Source organism: Lithobates pipiens, unplaced genomic scaffold (assembly GCF_037356315.1).
Source record: "Lithobates pipiens isolate NorthernLeopardFrog02 unplaced genomic scaffold, aLitPip1_a1.2 Scaffold_16, whole genome shotgun sequence".
NCBI lineage: Eukaryota > Metazoa > Chordata > Amphibia > Anura > Ranidae > Lithobates > Lithobates pipiens.
In genome coordinates this window covers 644604346-644622595 of record NW_027507748.1, presented here as the reverse complement: position 1 = coordinate 644622595, position 18250 = coordinate 644604346, and the positions used below count along the sequence as shown (strand labels likewise).

Below are 18250 nucleotides of genomic sequence, written 5' to 3'. Positions count from 1 at the left end.
TCAAACCTGCAGCTCGAAGTCATCTCTTCACAGTTGAAACTTGCTTACTTAGATCAGTGTTAAGCTGAGGCTAAAGCTGTTGTAACATGAGTCATCTGTCTCCCAAGCTGTTGACACTCAGAAAAAGGTCTTCAGATTCTGTCAGATTCTGTTTTGCCTTTGGGTCTGCCAAAGTTCCTCCTGTTAGAGTTTCCTCCAGTTTCCAAGAGCCATTTGATCATGTAGGAAACTATACTTACTGACTGACAACTTTGCTTTCTTTGCAATTTCTCTATAGGAAAGACCTACACTTTTTTTTTTTTTAGAGTACTATACTGCATCCTGCAGTACAATACTGTCCAAATATTGCTTAAGAGGGTGTAGTAACAGAGTCGGTTTTGACACTGCATTTATACAATGTGAAGACAAACGTGCAGCACCTTAGTGGTCAAGAATGAATATAACAATCTTATAATCAAAAACAAAAGTGTAAATGATATACTTATTACAATAACCAACAAAATGTGACTTTGAAGAGTGCATAAAAAGTCTCACAAAGATGTGATTTTTCTTGGTAAGGAGGAAGGAGGAGGAACATTCAGCACACTAAGATGGCCACTGGCCCCAAAAGTGGGGGTGGTGGTGTATTGTCAGCATGTAGCTCCTCCCAAAGACGTTTTGTTCGCAGACCAGTGGCTATGTTAGTGTGGTGAACATTCCTCCTTGGCTTGATATATCAGTGGTGCTGGCAGCCCCCTTCATGAGTGGATGATCACAATGCAGATGGATTCAAGTTTTTGTTGGGTATTTTTGTCATAAGTATATTATTTAAACTTTGGTCTTTAATTATAAGATTGTTATATTCATTCTTGATCACTTATGCCGCGTACACACAATCAAATTGTCAGGCGGAATTGGTCCGGCAAACAATCCGCCGGACTTTATAACGAACGGACTTGGCCACACACGGACGCTCTGAAAGTCCGGCGATTTCTAACGCGATGACGTACAGCACGTACAATGGGACTAGAAAAAGGAAGTTCAATAGCCAGTAGCCAATAGCCTCTGTCTCGTACTTGCTTCAGAGCATGCGTCATTATTAGTCCACCGGACTAGCACACTGATGAATAGATTGTCCGCTGAAAGCCAAGTCCGGTGGACAAATTTTGAGTCAAAACTACTTTCTAAGTCCGCCGGACTTTACGATGAAAAAGTCAGCTGGAGCCCACACAAGATCGAATTGCCCAGCGTACTGTGGTCCAGCAGACCGAGTTTCGATTGTGTGTACGTGGCATTAGGCACTACACTTTTGTTTTCACAATTTATTTCATTTTATTTCATATATTTACCTTACTTGGTAGCTGCCTAAGTATTGCACTTATCTCAAGTGCAAGTGCGATGATCGGGCCACACAGCAAGAGATGAGTGGCGACAATGTTCTACAAATCACAGACCATGGTCGCCGTCCATCTTCTGCTGTGCAGCCATGCCTGTGTGTCCTCTCCCAGCTCCTCTGCCCACCCAGCCGACAATGTCATTCTATCATCAGGGCAGGAGGATCTGCAGATCAGAATGGAGGTCTTCTCCCACCCCCTGCCCTGCTGATAGGATGACATTGTTGGCTGAGCTGGTAGGCAGAGGAGCAGGGAGAGGACACACGGACTGTTAACAGCCTCTGCCCTGCAGGTAGGAATCCTGAGCAGGGGAGGCAAAGATTGATGTTGGAGAGGAAAGGAGGGTAGAGGGCAGACTGCAGGGGCACTGTAATGTAAAGGGGGCACTGTGATATAAAGGGGACTACACTGTAAAGGGGCACTGTTACTGTACAGCCCCCTTTACATTACAGTGCCCCCTTTACAGTGCAGTCCTCTTGGGAAAATATACAGTGCAGTCCCTAGGAAAATTGGCTGCCATGAAACTGGTCCCTGGAGCCAAAAAAGGTTGGGCATTGCTGACCTCTGTAATTTTGGAAGCTAAGCCGGGTTGAGATGGGAGACTGCCTTACCTTACTTGCTAGCTGCATAAATATTCTCCTTAGCACTGAGTATTACTTTTGAGATTACTGCATTTATACAGTATGTATACAGCTTGTAAGTAATCAACAAAAGTTGGGACATCGTCAGGAATTGTTAGCATAAATATTCACTGGTTAATTTACTTTTTGCTGCAGAACAACTGCATGTTTCTACATCTTCCCTGAAAATGGCCTTTTTGTATAACTCTGAAATGTACATTATTTTTCAAGTTTTTTTAACCTAAACTTTTTTTTTCACCTCTGATAGTTTACTGCTCAACTTTGTACCATTTCAGGTTTTTACTGGACTTTTTCTGTTTAGATTGCAATAAAAACTGGAAAAACAGAGGTGTTCTAAAACTTCTCACCGGTAGTGTATGTGCCAGCTTTTGTCCATTTAAACCACAGAGAATGCATATATTAACCAGAAGTTCAATAAACAATGTGAATACATCTCTAGCAATTGCAGCTGGCCCGGAATGCATAGCATTTTAACAATTCCATTGTTGCCAGATAATTATCATTGGTTGGTAAAATAAAAAGGGAATGAAATCAGCAATACATTCATTTTTATAAATGACTTGAGAAGAAGTGCGGATTCATCAATTTAGTTATGAAATTTCAGATCAAGCATGTCAAAATTACAAGGTTAATCTAAAATGTTCTTGATATTAATTCAAAATGTAATCCAGTACAGATAAAATGATTACTACAGTCCTACGCTTCAAGAAGCAGTGAGATATTAAGGCTTTGTAGCAATTATGAAATGTTTTTAACAATGCAAATGGATGTTTCTGAGATTTCTGATAAGCCAGTGTGCTCTATGGAACTCTCGGAAGAGGTCTTCAAAAATGACTGCAAAAAAGTCAATGCTGGAGTAAACATTTGCCTGTACTAATGCATAACTTATCACCAGCCCCTCCTTTTACATCTGTTTGTCTGGCTGCCATATATAAGTGACACGCCATAGTCCTCTTCCTCCTTTCAATAAAGACCACCAGCCTACTCTTCTCAGTTTCATAACATGGTAGTTTACTGCTCAACTTTGTACCATTTCAGGTTTTTACTTGACTTTTTCTGTTTAGATTGCAATAAAAACTGGAAAAACAGGGGTGTTCTAAAACTTCTGACCGGTAGTGTATGTGCCAGCTTTTGTCTATTTAAGCCACAGAGAATGCATATATTAACCAGAAGTTCAATAAACAATGTGAATACATCTCTAGCAATTGCAGCCGGAATGCATAGCATTTTAACAATTCCATTGTTGCCAGACAATGGTCATTGGTTGGTAAAATAAAAAAGGGATGAAATCAGCAATACATTCATTTTTATAAATGACTTGAGAAGAAGTGCGGATTCATCAATTTAGTTATGAAATTTCAGATCAAGCATGTAAAAATTACAAGGTTAATTTAAAATGTTCTTGATATTAATTTAAAATGTAATCCAGTACAGATAAAATGATTACTACAGTCCTACGCTTCAAGAAGCAGTGAGATATTAAGGCTTTGTAGCAATTATGAAAGTTTTTAACAATGCAAATGGATGTTTCTGAGATTTCAGATAAGCCAGTGTGCTCTATGGAACTCTCGGAAGAGGTCTTCAAAAATGACTGCAAATTAAAGTCAATGCTGGAGTAAACATTTGCCTGTACTAATGCATAACTTATCACCAGCCCCTCCTTTCACATCTGTTTGTCTGGCTGCCATATATAAGTGACAAGCCATAGTCCTCTTCCTCCTTTCAATAAAGACCACAAGCCTACTCTTCCCAGTTTCATAACATGATCAAGCTATGGGAACTGCGTTCTGTAGCATTTGCAAGGGCGGTCTTTGCAGAATTTTTTGCTACTCTTTTATTTGTTTTATTTGGGTTAGGGTCAGCCTTAAACTGGCCAGGAACAAGTCCAAATGTCCTTCAGATTGCCTTGGCCTTTGGCCTTGGTATAGGCACCTTGATTCAGGCTTTTGGCCATGTAAGTGGTGCACACATAAACCCAGCAGTAACCCTGGCCTTTATGGTGGGTTCTCAGATGTCCTTCCTGCGGGCTGTGTTTTATGTTGGAGCTCAGATGCTGGGAGCTGTTTCTGGAGCAGCCATACTTCAAGACCTTACTCCTTTGGAAGCTAGAGGAAACTTATCAATGAATGGGGTGAGTTAATTAAGTTGATCCTTTTTACATCGTTTTATGTAAAGGGCTTATTATCAGAGCTGGGATCCAGAGTAGCAGAAAATGCAGCTAACCTAGTTCAACAAAACGTTCTGGTCAGTGCAGCATACATTAATGAGATGCTTCTAGACCGTTGAATTAGTTCACAAGAAGTCTAGTCAGCCAGCAGTTTGTGCATTGCTTTACATTCTAAAGGGAGAAAGTACAGTTATAATATGATTCAATACAAGAGGGGTAGAAGGACCCTACTCCTGACAGCTTAAACTCTAATAGATTGTAAACTTAGGTCTTAAAGCAGACCTAGCTTCGGGTATATTTTCATGACCCTTCAGGTCTAGTGTGGATTTTGGGGGGCTGACACCAAAAATTTAAAAAATAAAATGGCATGAGGTCCCTCCCAAAATCCACACTAGACCCTTATCAAAGCATGGAGCCTGGCAGGCCAGAAAAAAGGGTGGGGGGGGGGAAACCAGTGTGCATTGTTATAACCACTTGACCAGGCCATTTTTCACTATTTAGCACTGCACTACTTTAACTGGCAATTGTGTGGTTGTGCTACATTGTACCCAAACAATATTTATATATTTTTTTTCAAATAGAGCTTTTTGTTGGTGGTATTTGATCACTGCTGTGTTTTTTTGTTTTGTTTTGCAATATAAATGGAAAAATACCGAAAAATTTGAAAATGAACAATATTTTTTACTTTCTGCTATAAAACATATCCAATAAATAATATATATAAAAAAATCAAATTCCTTCATAATTTTTTGCCAAAATATATTCTAAAGTGTCTTTGATAAAAAAAAATCCAATAAGTGTATATTTATTGGTTTAGGTGAAAGTTAGAGCTCCTACAAATTATGGTATATATACTGGAGTTTTTTTCTTATACTACTAATGGCGATGATCAGCAACTTATAATGGGACTGCTATAGTGCGGCGGAAATCTGACAATAACTGATGCTGGGGGCAGGGCAGCCATCTGACATTTTGGGGCTCCTTACACAACTTTAGGCCTGGGCCCCCCCAGACCTGACCATCAACATTCCCCAGGGCCCCCCAGTGGCCGCCCCATCAAGTCCCATCCCATGTCCTCCTCCTCCTTCCCATGATCTCCTCTTCCAATCCCATATCCCCATCCCACATCCTCCTTCTCCCCCATCCTATCTCCTCCATCCCATTCCTCCTTCTGCAGTCTCATCTTCTCCATCCCATGTCCTCTTCCGCCTCCTTCCCATTGTCTCCATCCCATGTCCTCCTCCATCCCATCTCCTCCTCCTCCAGGTCCATCTCCTCTATCCCATGTCCTCCTCCTCCAGTCCCATTTTCTCCATCCCATGTCTTCCTCCTCCATCCCATGTCCTCCTCCTCCAGGAGGATAATTCTGCACAGACATAATGAACAGACACAATTAGCAGTGCAGTCAGGGCATTCAGGTTGGAGAGAGAGAATACAAAGCGTCTGCATATGCAGATGATGTGTTACTTTACATAACACACCCAAGAACAACTATCCCGACATTCCTCAAGGAATTAGAGCAGTATGGGCGATTATCGAATTTTAAAACAAAAATGTCTAAGTCAGAGATCGAAGTAGAACAGAGAGCCATTGCAGCCCATCTGCTGTTTAAATGGTGTAATTTATACATTTCAGATGGTACCAGTACCCCCCCTTCCCCCCCCCCCAGAGTTATTACAGTCAATTAAAATCTGTGGTAGTGAAGTATGCGTATTGCTTATAGCACTTTGGTGAAAGATAAAGATAGGGGAGGAGTAGCACTGCCAGAATTTAAAAAATATTATGAAGCAATAGCAATCTCTAGATTAACTGACTGGCTCCACAATAAGAAAGAGAAGAGCTGGGTGGAGTTAGAAATTGCATTGAGTAGGACAGACACAGGTAAGATGATATGGATACCACCTCAGTTTCGAAACTTAGGAGTAAGCACGAGCAATTTAACAATAAACACATAAAAAATTTGGGATAAAATAAACAAAAGACATACGTGGAGTTACAATTCTCCACTAATGTCTCTTTTAGACACAAATTATTTTCCACCCGGGAAGGATGAGCGCTTATATTTTAGCAGGTGGGCAAAGAGAGAGGAAATAATACTGCAAGATGTGATGAAGGGGAATAGTATATGCACTTATAGGGAGATTTCACAGGAATGGGGGCACAAACCACTAGACAAATGGAGACACACTCAAATCTTACATTTTACATAAGGTTTACCACAGCCATTACGAGGCATAACACAGCTCAGACCATTAGAGAAATTGCTAACATCACCGCAGAGTTTAGAGAGAAGGATATCCAAAATATATAAAATACTAAGACGGGAGGCGGATTATGGGTACCCGGTCTACCTTGAGAAATGGGAAAGGGAGTTAGGCCCAATAAGAAACGACGAGCATAGGGACAAAATAATCAAAATGGCATATTTATTGCCAAAAGACGTACAAACGATAGAAATGTCCTACAAGGTATTAGCAAGGTGGAATATGACCCCCCAAAGGGTACAGAAGATCAGAGGAGATGGCCCGTCCAACTGCTGGAGGGGTTGCACGGCACTGGGGTCTTTCAAACATCTTTGGTGGGACTGCCCTAAAATAACTACTTATTGGGATAAAATAATAGAAATAATATCAGAGGACATGGCAGCAATGGTTTGCATTTATGAAAATGGAGAGATACTGTTTAATGCTAGAGGGCAATGAGGACTGAGAATGAGTGGAGTGAGAGAAGGTGAGATGGTGGGGGTTTCTTTTTTTTTTTTTCTTTTTTTTTTTTCTGGGTTAGGGAGGGTGAGGGTTATGTTAAGTTATGGATAAATGGAATGATAAATATAGCAGTTTAAGTTATATACGTCTTAAAAGATTGATATTTGTATAACTATGTATGAAATGTATTGCATTAAACTTCAAAATAAAAAATATATATAAAAAAAACTGTCAATTGTGTGGTTGTGCAACATTGTACCCAAACAATATTTATATAATTTTTTTCAAATAGAGATTTTTGTTGGTGGTATTTGATCACTGCTGTGTTTTTTTGTTTTGCAATATAAATGGAAAAATACCGGGATTGTCTCCATCCCATGTCCTCCTCCATCCCATCTCCTCCTCCTCCAGGTCCATCTCCTCTATCCCATGTCCTCCTCCTCCTCCTGTCCCATTTTCTCCATCCCATGTCTTCCTCCTCCATCCCATGTCCTCCTCCTCCAGGAGAATAATTCTGCACAGACATAATGAACAGACACAATTAGCAGTGCATGAACACAGTGTCATATCCTAGGATCACACTACAGACGTTCAGAAACCTGTCATTTTAAAGTATAACTAAATCCACATTGTTATCTAAGTTTTGGAGTAGTAAGTAGTGAAGGGTTAAACCCTCCTCCCCCTTTTGGTGACAACTCCATTTTTTTCCTTTGGGTCACCAGGGCAAAGAGCTCCCTGTGCCAGTGGCCCCATATGAAAATCCAAAACTTTGAGTTGTCCCCAGAGCAGGAAAAGAGAGTAAACTTCCAAAGGGGACTCCAGTTCTGGTGACAACTGTCTCCAAGGGCATTTCCCTTTCACTATCTGTTGTGTCTATGGCACCTCACAATCGGACACAGATAGTAAAAAATAAATAAATGGGGTTTTAACTCTTCCGCAATTTAGCCAAAATGGAAAAAAAAGTGCCTCCTTTATATGTACCTTTTATACATAACTAGAACATCTAACAGAGTTATATCATTGCAGGAGATGTCCCCTCACTTCGTGTCTTAGTGTCACCAGAACAAGAAGTGGGGGAATCTCACTGTAAGATCATAGCTTGCAATTGTTGCCTTATAATGTCCATATTATATATTTATTGTATTTAATATATATATGGAAACAATTACTGGCTATATCCCCACAGTGAGATTCCCTCACTTCCTGTCCTGGTGTCACCAAGACAGGAAGTGAGGGGAAATCTCCTGCAATGACATAACCCTGTTAGATTTAAACTATATATAAAGGCAGCCTTTTTTTTTCATTTTGACTAAATTATGGAAAACCACATTCATTTTTTTCCCCATCTGTGTCCCACAGATTTTAGGAAAAAAGTATAGGTTATGAACTGTGCATTTTAGCAGCTTCAGGGAAACACTCTATTTTTTATCCTCTCTTACCTCGATCTCTGCAGCAGATGAATTCTTTCCCACCAACATGGGGTTGGATACCAAAGACAGGAGTAACAGCCTCCGGCGTCTCTCCTGCCTAATGTCTCCTCCGGCTCCTCTCTCTTGCATACTTGCTGGTCGCCAAGGCCCAGGTCCCTGGAGATTCTCGAGCCCCCTACATGTGTATTACCCCCCTAATGGCGACCCTGCTGGGGGCAATCCACTGACATCACCAGTGACATTAATACAGTGATCAGTGATAATACTATACACTGTCACTATACTAATGACACTGGCTGGGAAGAGGCTACCATCTAGGGTGATTAGGGGTTAAATGTGTGCCTAACTAAGTGTAATGTGTGTAACGTGTGCTGCTTTTACTAATAGATCTTTCAGTTTCTCATCCCTGCTTTGTACATAGATCGGTGTTGTTTGTCAACATAGAGCTCTGGGCTGTGATTGTACACAACCAATCAGTAGGTCTCGGCCGTAAATCACTGGCTGGGACTTGCTGACAGGCTCCCGCTGTGTACAATCACAGTGGGTGGCGGCCGGGGAGTGGGCAGTGACAGGTACATCGCTTTACCTACACCATCTACAGTACATTAAGGTGGGCAGAAAGTGGTTAAAAAAAACAGCACACAGACCCCTCCAAGGGTATGCTATGTATTTTTGGAGACCTTTGGAGGTTTTTTTTTTTTAAGAAGTTTGCAATCAATGTCAGCAATTTAAACAAATGTGTGAGATCCCCTTAATAACCATGCAAGACCCTTAATCCAAGCATGCAGCCTGGCTGGCCAGGAAAGGGGGGGACGGGGCTCACTGACCGAAATGTGATCTTAATTTCTGTAAGAGAATAACACCTGTATCTTCAGCTTCATCTAATGGCCAAAACTATAGTAACTAGTTACAGTAAGTCCCCCATAAGTATTTGATACACCGCCGATTTTGAAGGTTTTCCTACTTACAAAGCATGTAGAGGTCTGTCATTTTTATCATAGGTACTCTTCAACTGCGAGAGACAGAATCTATAACAAAAATCCAGAAAATCACATTGTATGATTTCTAAATAATTAATTTGCATTTTATTACATGACATAAGTATTTGATCACCTACCAACCAGTAAGAATTACGGCTCTCACAGACCTGTTATTTTTTCTTTAAGAAGCCCTCCTGTTCTCCACTCATTACCTGTATTAACTGCACCTGTTTGAACTCGTTACCTGTATAAAAGACACCTGTCCACACACTCAATCAAAGAGACTCCAACCTCTCCACAATGGCCAAGACCAGAGAGTAGGGATGGCCGAACGGTTCGCCCCGGCGGTCGTTTCGTGGCAAATTTCGGCTGTTCGCCATCCGCTCGATCGGCGGACTATTGCCGCCGTTCGCCTGGCGGACTTGCGTGTTTACTGTGTAAAAGAACTTTGACCTATGATGACACATCCATCATGGGGTACAGGACAGCCAATTGAGACATTACAGCACATGGACACTTGGACATTCCCCCTAACTTATAAATAGACCCGATCCGACGGCCATTTTACATTCTTTCTACTGTCACTATAGGGAGAGGTTGCTGTGTGGAGCAGGGAGAGACTTCAGTGACCCAAATCGCTAGCTATTAGGTCCACAAAAGTTCTTTTAAGGACTGGTATCATGGTATAGGTGTTAGGTGTAGTTCAGGATATAGGTTTGAGGCAGTGCTGTGCTAGTGATTGTTGCAGCATCCTGAGTGTCTTTTGTCAGTGTAGAGAAAGGGACAGGACGCTGTGCGCTGCAGGGACAGTCAGTTTAATCATTAGCTGTTACTATTAGGTCCACAAAAGTGCTATTCAAGTTATTGTTCCAGCAGCCTCTGTTTTGTCAGTTTAAATAGGGACAGGCAGGAAGCTGTGTGTGAGGCAGTGAGGGACAGTCAGTTTAATCAGTAGCTGTTACTATTAGGTCCACAAATGTTATTTTCAGGACTGGTATGGTAATAGGCTTGTACAAGTATAATATTCTTTCTTCCAAATATAGAAAGAATATTATACTTGACTGCTGCCCTTCTGCTGCAGTAGTCCTTTATCAGTATAGGGACTGAGGTACAGTCTGCTAATCATTCACAACCTACTTGTTCCACGAAAGTCCTTATAAGGACTGGTAAGGTCTAGGGTACTACAGTACATAGGGTTGCGTGAGGTACAGTCTGCTATTCCTTAAGGACTGGTATAGGTCCACAATACATAGGGTTGAGGTGCACTACTGTGACTGCTACCCTACTGCTGCAGTAGTCCTTTATCAGTATAGGGACCGAGGTACAGTCTGCTAATCATTCACAACCTACTTGTTCCACAAAGGTCCTTATAAGGACTGGTAAGGTCTAGGGTACTACAGTACATAGGGTTGAGTGAGGTACAGTCTGCTATTCCTTAAGGACTGGTATAGGTCCACAATACATAGGGTTGAGGTGCACTACTGCTGACTGCTGTCCTTCTGCTGCAGTAGTCCTTTATCAGTATAGGGACTGAGGTACAGTCTGCTAATCATTCACAACCTACTTGTTCCACAAAGGTCCTTATAAGGACTAGTAAGGTATAGAGTACTACAGTACATAGGGTTGAGTGAGGTACAGTCTGCTATTCCCTTAAGGACTGGTATAGGTCCACAATACATAGGGTTGAGGTGCACTACTGCTGACTGCTGTCCTTCTGCTGCAGTAGTCCTTTATCAGTATAGGGACCGAGGTACAGTCTGCTAATCATTCACAACCTACTTGTTCCACAAAGGTCCATATAAGGACTGGTAAGGTCTAGGGTACTACAGTACATAGGGTTGAGTGAGGTACAGTCTGCTATTCCCTAAGGACTGGTATAGGTCCACAATACATAGGGTTGAGGTGCACTACTGCTGACTGCTGCCTTACTGCTGCAGTAGTCCTTTATCAGTATAGGGACTGAGGTACAGTCTGCTAATCATTCACAACCTACTTGTTCCACAAAGGTCCTTATAAGGACTGGTAAGGTATAGGGTACTACAGTACATAGGGTTGAGTGAGGTACAGTCTGCTATTCCTTAAGGACTGGTATAGGTCCACAATACATAGGGTTGAGGTGCACTACTGCTGACTGCTGCCCTACTGCTGCAGTAGTCCTTTATCAGTATAGGGACTGAGGTACAGTCTGCTAATCATTCACAACCTACTTGTTCCACAAAGGTCCTTATAAGGACTGGTAAGGTATAGGGTACTACAGTACATAGGGTTGAGTGAGGTACAGTCTGCTATTCCGTAAGGACTGGTATAGGTCCACAATACATAGGGTTGAAGTGCAGTACTGCTGACTGCTGTCCTTCTGCTGCAGTAGTCCTTTATCAGTATAGGGACCGAGGTACAGTCTGCTAATCATTCACAACCTACTTGTTCCACAAAGATCCTTATAAGGACTGGTAAGGTATAGGGTACTACAGTACATAGGGTTGAGTGAGGTACAGTCTGCTATTCCTTAAGGACTGGTATAGGTCCACAATACATAGGGTTGAGGTGCACTACTGCTGACTGCTGCCCTTCTGCTGCAGTAATCCTTTATAAGTATAGGGACTGAGAGTTTTGTCACAGGGTCATTTAAAAAATGACAGGCAGAGGAAGAGGCAGGCCCTTCCACAGGGGTGGTAGGGGTAGGGCAGGAGCAACAGGATGAGCCAAAGTGGGAAGTTGCAGAAGGTGCGTTCAATTACTTTAAAGGACGCACCAGACTTGGTTGAGTGGCTCACTCAGCCTTACTCTTCTGCACCCTCCTCATCCTCTTGATCTGCACCCTTCTTCACTCTCTGCTATGTGCACCCCCAAAGACACTACCACCAACAACATCACCACCACCACCACATACCTTCTGCTTGAGTCACAGGAATTATTTTCCGATCCATATCAAGACATTTCTGATGCGCAGCCACTCTTGGTATTGGATCAGGAAGAGGAGGTAGCAACAACCGCCACTCAGCAGTCTGACGACAGTACCCAGATCAGCCCAAGGAGGAGGTTGGTCCCCGGTGTTGCTGCCTACTCCAAGATCTCTACTTATAGCGGTGGGGAAGGTGACGTCAATGATGATGTGTCTAGTGATGTCACGTGGGTGCCCACAAGAGAGGAAGAGGAGGGGAGTTCAGAGGGAGATATGGACCAGCAGATAGGGAGGAAAAGCAGGAATAACTTACATTGCACAGGAGGGACAAAGCAGACTGCAAATGTATCAGGAGCGAGTCATCGACCATGTACGGTCACATCTGGCGCTCCCAGGACACCGGCACATGGCTCCGCAGTGTGGGCTTTTTTTAACGTGTCCGCTGCTGACAATAGTGTTGCCATCTGCAATCTTTGCAGTCAACGCATTAGTCGCGGTAAGCCCAACACTCACCTAGGGACGACCGTCTTAAGAAGGCACATGAGCAGCCATCACCGAGCCCAGTGGGAGCAACGGAACACACAAAGCCACACTCCAGGCTCTCACCGTCCAGCCTCGTCTTCTACTTCTCCTTCTCCTCTCTCCTCACTATTGTCCTCCACTCCACCTTCCATCACGCCAAGCTCACGTTTTTCTGCAAAAAGGCAGTCTTCCGTGGGCCTAATGTTCGAGCGTAAAAAAATGATGACGCCGGATAACCCTCTTGCCCAACGGTTGACGGATGGCTTGTCAGAACTCATAGCCCGCCAACTACTGCCATATAAACTGGTGGACTCGGAGGCCTTTCGAAAATTTGTGGCCATTGGAACACCACAATGGAAGGTCCCAGGAAGGAAGTATTTCTCACAGAAGGGCATCCCAGAGCTATATGGCCATGTTCAGCGGCAAGTGAATGTATCTCTGGCACACAGTGTCGGTGCCAAGATACATCTGACCACAGACACGTGGTCTAGCAAACACGGGCAGGGAAGGTATATCACTTTTACTGCCCACTGGGTGAACCTTCTGACGGCCGTCAAGCATATAACCCGTGGCACCCGTGTAGATTTGGTTTTACCGCCACAGATTGCATGCAGGCCTGGCTCTTCTTCTCCTCCTCCTCCTACTCCATCCTCCTCCCTCTCCTCCTCGGCTGACTCCTCCTTTTCCGCTGCTAGCGTCTCTTCCGCTGAACCGCCCAAGCTCCCCAGAACCTATTCGACATGCCAGGTGAGACGTTGCCATGCCGTGCTGCGTCTGTTGTGCCTGGAAGCCAAGAGCCACACTGGCCCGGCACTCCTTTCAGCTTTGCGTTCACAGGCAGATCAGTGGCTAACACTGCTCAATTTGACAGTTGGTAAAGCGGTGTGTGACAACGGTGCCAATCTGCTTAGCGCATTGAAACAGGGAAAAATTACGCACGTGCCATGCATGGCACACGTCTTAAACTTGGTCGTGCAGAGATTCGTTGTCAAATACCCTGGGGTCTAGGACATCTTGTGGCTGGCAAGGAAAATCTCGGCCCATTTCAGAAGTTCTTACACAGCCATGGCTCGCTTTGCTGACATTCAGCGGCGACACAATCTGCCGGTCAGACGTCTTATTTGCGATTGGCTGACGCGATGGAACTCAACCTTCTATATGCTTGATAGGCTGCTCCAGCAGAAACGTGCAGTTAACGTCTACCTGTATGAACTCTGCGGCAGAACAGGTTCTGGGGAGCTGGGTTTTTTTTCACAGCGCCAGTGGCTGCTCATGCAGACTTCTGCGGCCATTTGAGGAGATCACCAAACTGGTCAGTCGCAGCCATGGTGCCATCAGTGACATGGTACCTTATGCCTTCTTTATGGAGCGTGCATTGCGTCGTGTCATTGATCAAGCTGTGGAGGAGCAGGAGCGGGAAGATGAGGAAGTCGCAATGCTGGATGAATTCCCAGGGGGGGCTACTCTATCTGAGACAAGTGAACAACAGGAGTCTGAAGAGGAGTCAGAGGAGGATGGTGCCGGGTCGGATGAGGAGGAGCAAGAAGAGCATGCTTTAAACCTTTCTGGGATCCCTGTTGTTGTGCGTGGATGGGGAGAGGAGAATGAAGAGGACGACATTATCCTGGATGATGAGCAGGAGCCAGGCCACCACACCGCTTCCAGTTTAGTGCAAATGGGGGCCTTCTTGCTCCAGTGTTTTAATAGGGACCCCCGTATAAAAAGCAGACCCCCGGTACAAACACAAAATGGCGGAAATGTTACCGCCGTCACAGAGGGCTGTCAGAATGCAGCACTTCCAGGCCTGGCTTCGAGAAATGCTGCATTCTGCTTTTGCATGCGCTAGCAGAGGAGCAATTCCCACTCCCAGAGAAGGAGTTGCGGGTACCAATCCAATAGCGCCTGCAAGAAGAGGCCGGTTTGAAGATGTGTTGGTGACTTCGGATATGAGGTCATTCTTTCAGCCGACCCATCGACAGGTGTCATCCGGATCCAGCATCAGGGAACGCCTAGACCGTCAGGTGTCCGACTACATCGGGTTAACGGCCGATGTGGACGCTCTGAGGAGTGATGAACCCCTGGACTACTGGGTGGGCAGGCTTGACCTCTGGCCAGAGCTTGCCCAATTTGCAATCGAACTGTTGGCTTGCCCCTCGTCCAGTCCGAAAGGACGTTCAGCGCAGCGTACTCGCCTAGCTCACGACAGTGTTAACAACCTCACATTTCTAAAAATAAAAAAGGCATGGTTTTCGGAGGAATTCAACACATGTGACCAGTAGACCATGTATATGTCTATAAACAATTTTTTTAATCAAGCACACAGACCTTCTTTCTTCATTTGGCTCACTTCCTTGTCCAAAAAAAGCACACTGTACTATATGCCCGTACCCTCCTGTTTGAAGAGGTTGAGCGGTGTCATATTTCTACTGGGGCTGCTTATTATGAGGGGCTCCCACCATCCCTGTGCTGTGCTGACTTCCTCCTGGGGCCGCTTATTATGAGGGGCTCCCACCATCCCTGTGCTGTGCTGACTTCCTCCTGGGGCTGTACCTCTGCTGTGCATATTATGAGGGGCTCCCACCATCCCTGTGCTATGCTCATTATGAGGGGCTCCCACCATCCCTGTGCTCTGCTGACTTCCTCCTGGGGCTGCTTATTATGAGGGGCTCCCACCATCCCTGTGATATGCTGACATCTTCCTGGGGCTGCTTATTATGAGGGGCTCCCACCATCCCTGTGCTGTGCTGACTTCCTCCTGGGGCTGCTTATTATGAGGGGCTCCCACCATCCCTGTGCTATGCTGACATCCTCCTGGGGCTGCTTATTATGAGGGGCTCCCACCATCCCTGTGCTGTGCTGACTTCCTCCTGGGGCTGTACCTCTGCTGTGCATATTATGAGGGGCTCCCACCATCCCTGTGCTATGCTCATTATGAGGGGCTCCCACCATCCCTGTGCTATGCTCATTATGAGGGGCTCCCACCATCCCTGTGCCTTGCTGACTTCCTCCTGGGGCTGCTTACGGTGCAGGTGTCAGTGCTGTATATCATGGTGCTGGTGTCAGTGCTGTATATCACGGTGCTGGTGTGAGTGCTTTAGGTCACGCTGCTGATGTCAGTGCTCTCTATCACGGTGCTCGTGTCGGTGCTGTATATCACGGTGCTGGTGTCAGATCACTCTATCACGGTGCAGGTGTCATTGCTGTATGTCACGCTGCTGATGTCAGTGCTCTCTATCACGGTGCTGCTGTCAGTGCTGTATATCATGGTGCTGGCGTTAGTGCTTTATGTCACGCTGCTGATGTCAGTGCTCTCTATCATGGTGCTGGTGTCAGATCACTCTATCACGGTGCAGGTGTCATTGCTGTATGTCACGCTGCTGATGTCAGTGCTCTCTATCACGGTGCTGCTGTCAGTGCTGTATATCATGGTGCTGGTGCTAGTGCTTTATGTCACGCTGCTGATGTCAGTGCTCTCTATCACGGTGCTGGTGTCAGATCACTCTATCACGGTGCAGGTGTCATTGCTGTATGTCACGCTGCTGATGTCAGTGCTCTCTATCACGGTGCTGGTGTCAGATCACTCTATCACGGTGCAGGTGTCATTGCTGTATGTCACGCTGCTGGTGATCATCTCCTGCACCCTCTTCTTTGCCTACCCTGACCTTCCCTCTCCTCCATTGCCTTCATGCGCTCCACAGTCCTGAATTGTCACAACAATTTCCCATATAAAAAAAGAATGCTTGTAGTTGTCGATCCCAGATTCACCTCATACATGTGTTATGTCATTGGCCATGTGGTGGGACTATGTTTGCACAGCTAGTAATTATTTTGTGGCTGCAAATTTGACCTGTAGGTTTGCAAAGTTTGCCTCCCATTGAAGTCAATGGGGCCCGCAGCGAACGTTACGGTTCGCAAACTATCGGCCGCGTTTGCGGTCCGCGTGCGCGAAACGTCCCATCGGAAGTTCGTCCATCACTACCAGAGAGCTGTGTAAGGACATCAGGGATACAATTTTAGACCTGCACAAGACTGGGATGGGCTACAGGACAATAGGCAAGCAGCTTGGTGAGAAGGCAACAACTGTTGGTGCAATTATTAGAAAATGGAAGAAGTTCAAGATGAGGGTCAATCTCCCATGGTCTGGGGCTCCATGAAAGATCTCACCTCGTGGGGCATCAATGATCACGAGGAAGGTGAGGGATCAGCCCATAACTACTTGACAGGACCTGGTCAATGACCTGAAGAGAGCTGGGACCACAGTCTCAAAGAAAATCATTAGTAACACACTACACCGTCATGGATTAAAATCCTGCAGTGCACACAAGGTCCCCCTGCTCAAGTCAGCGCATATCCAGGCCCGTCTAAAGATTGCCAATGACCATCTGGATGATCCAGAGGAGGAATGGGAGATAGTCATGTGGTCTGATAAGACAAAAATAGAGCTTTGTGGTCTAAACTTCACTCGCCGTGTTTGGAGGAAGAAGAAGGATGAGTGCAACCCCAAGAACACCATCACAACTGTGAAGCATGGAGGTGGAAACATCATTCTTTGAGGCTGATTTTCTGTAAAGGGGAAAGGACGGCTTCACCGTATTGAGGGGAGGGTGGATGGGGCCTTGTATCTCTGGATTTTTGTTTTAGATTCTGTCTCTCATAGTTGAAGAGTACCTATGATAAAAATGACAGACCTCGACATGCTTTGTAAGTAGGAAAACCTGCAAAATCGGCAGTGTATCAAATACTTGTTCTCCCCACTGTAGGCTGTGAGTGCTGATCAGTATGTTTTGGTGGGGGAGTCTTGCTGCCAGAACACAAAGGCACAGCAGTGGAGATCACTGCACCAACATGGCTTGTGTTGGTATGACGATCTGTTTTTTTTTTGTTTGGCCTGCTGGACTGCACTTACCAGGTCCACACCTACCCCATCCAGGGCACCTGGAAAGTATTTACATTTTCCACATTTTGTCATGTTACAACCTTATTCATAGATGAATTCAATTTATTATTTTCCTCAAAATTCTACAAACAATACCCTACAATGACGACATGAAAGAAATTTGTTTGAAATCTTTGCAAATTTATTAAAAATAAAAAGCAAAAAATATCTCATGCACAGAAGTATTCACAGCCTTTGCTCAATACTTTGTTGAAGCACCTTTTTCACCAATTACAGCATTAAGTCTTTTTGAGTATGATTCTGCAAGCTTGGCACACCTATTTTTGTGCAGTTTCTCCCATTCTTCTTTGCAGGCACATTCAAGCTCCATCAGGTTGGATGGGAAGTGTCGGGCACACCCAAATCTGGGCTCTGACTGGGCCATTCAAGGACATTCACAGAGCTGTCCCATAGCCACTCCTTTGTTGTCTTGGGTGTTTGCTTAGGGTCATTGTCAGGGATTTTTTTCACAGAGAATAGGTGCAGGAACTCAACCATGCCCGCCACACTCACATACCTGCCAAATGGCATCAAATAGTAGCTCTTCCTTCTGCATACAACCCCCTCCCTCCACTGCCCTCATTTTCTCCCCCC

At 44.8% G+C, this 18250-nt stretch overlaps 1 protein-coding gene across 2 annotated transcripts in view; it reads left to right on the top strand.

The window, feature by feature from the left end:
* The first annotated feature begins 3740 nt into the window (after window positions 1-3740).
* LOC143984038 (aquaporin-2-like) overlaps window positions 3741-18250 on the top strand; it is a 62521-nt gene continuing 48011 nt past the window's right edge. For both annotated transcript variants that reach the window (XM_077484313.1, XM_077484312.1), the window contains exon 1: window positions 3741-4145. In XM_077484313.1, the coding sequence (XP_077340439.1) occupies window positions 3777-4145 (369 nt within the window). In that variant the 5' untranslated portion in view covers window positions 3741-3776. The remainder of the gene's footprint in view (window positions 4146-18250) is intronic.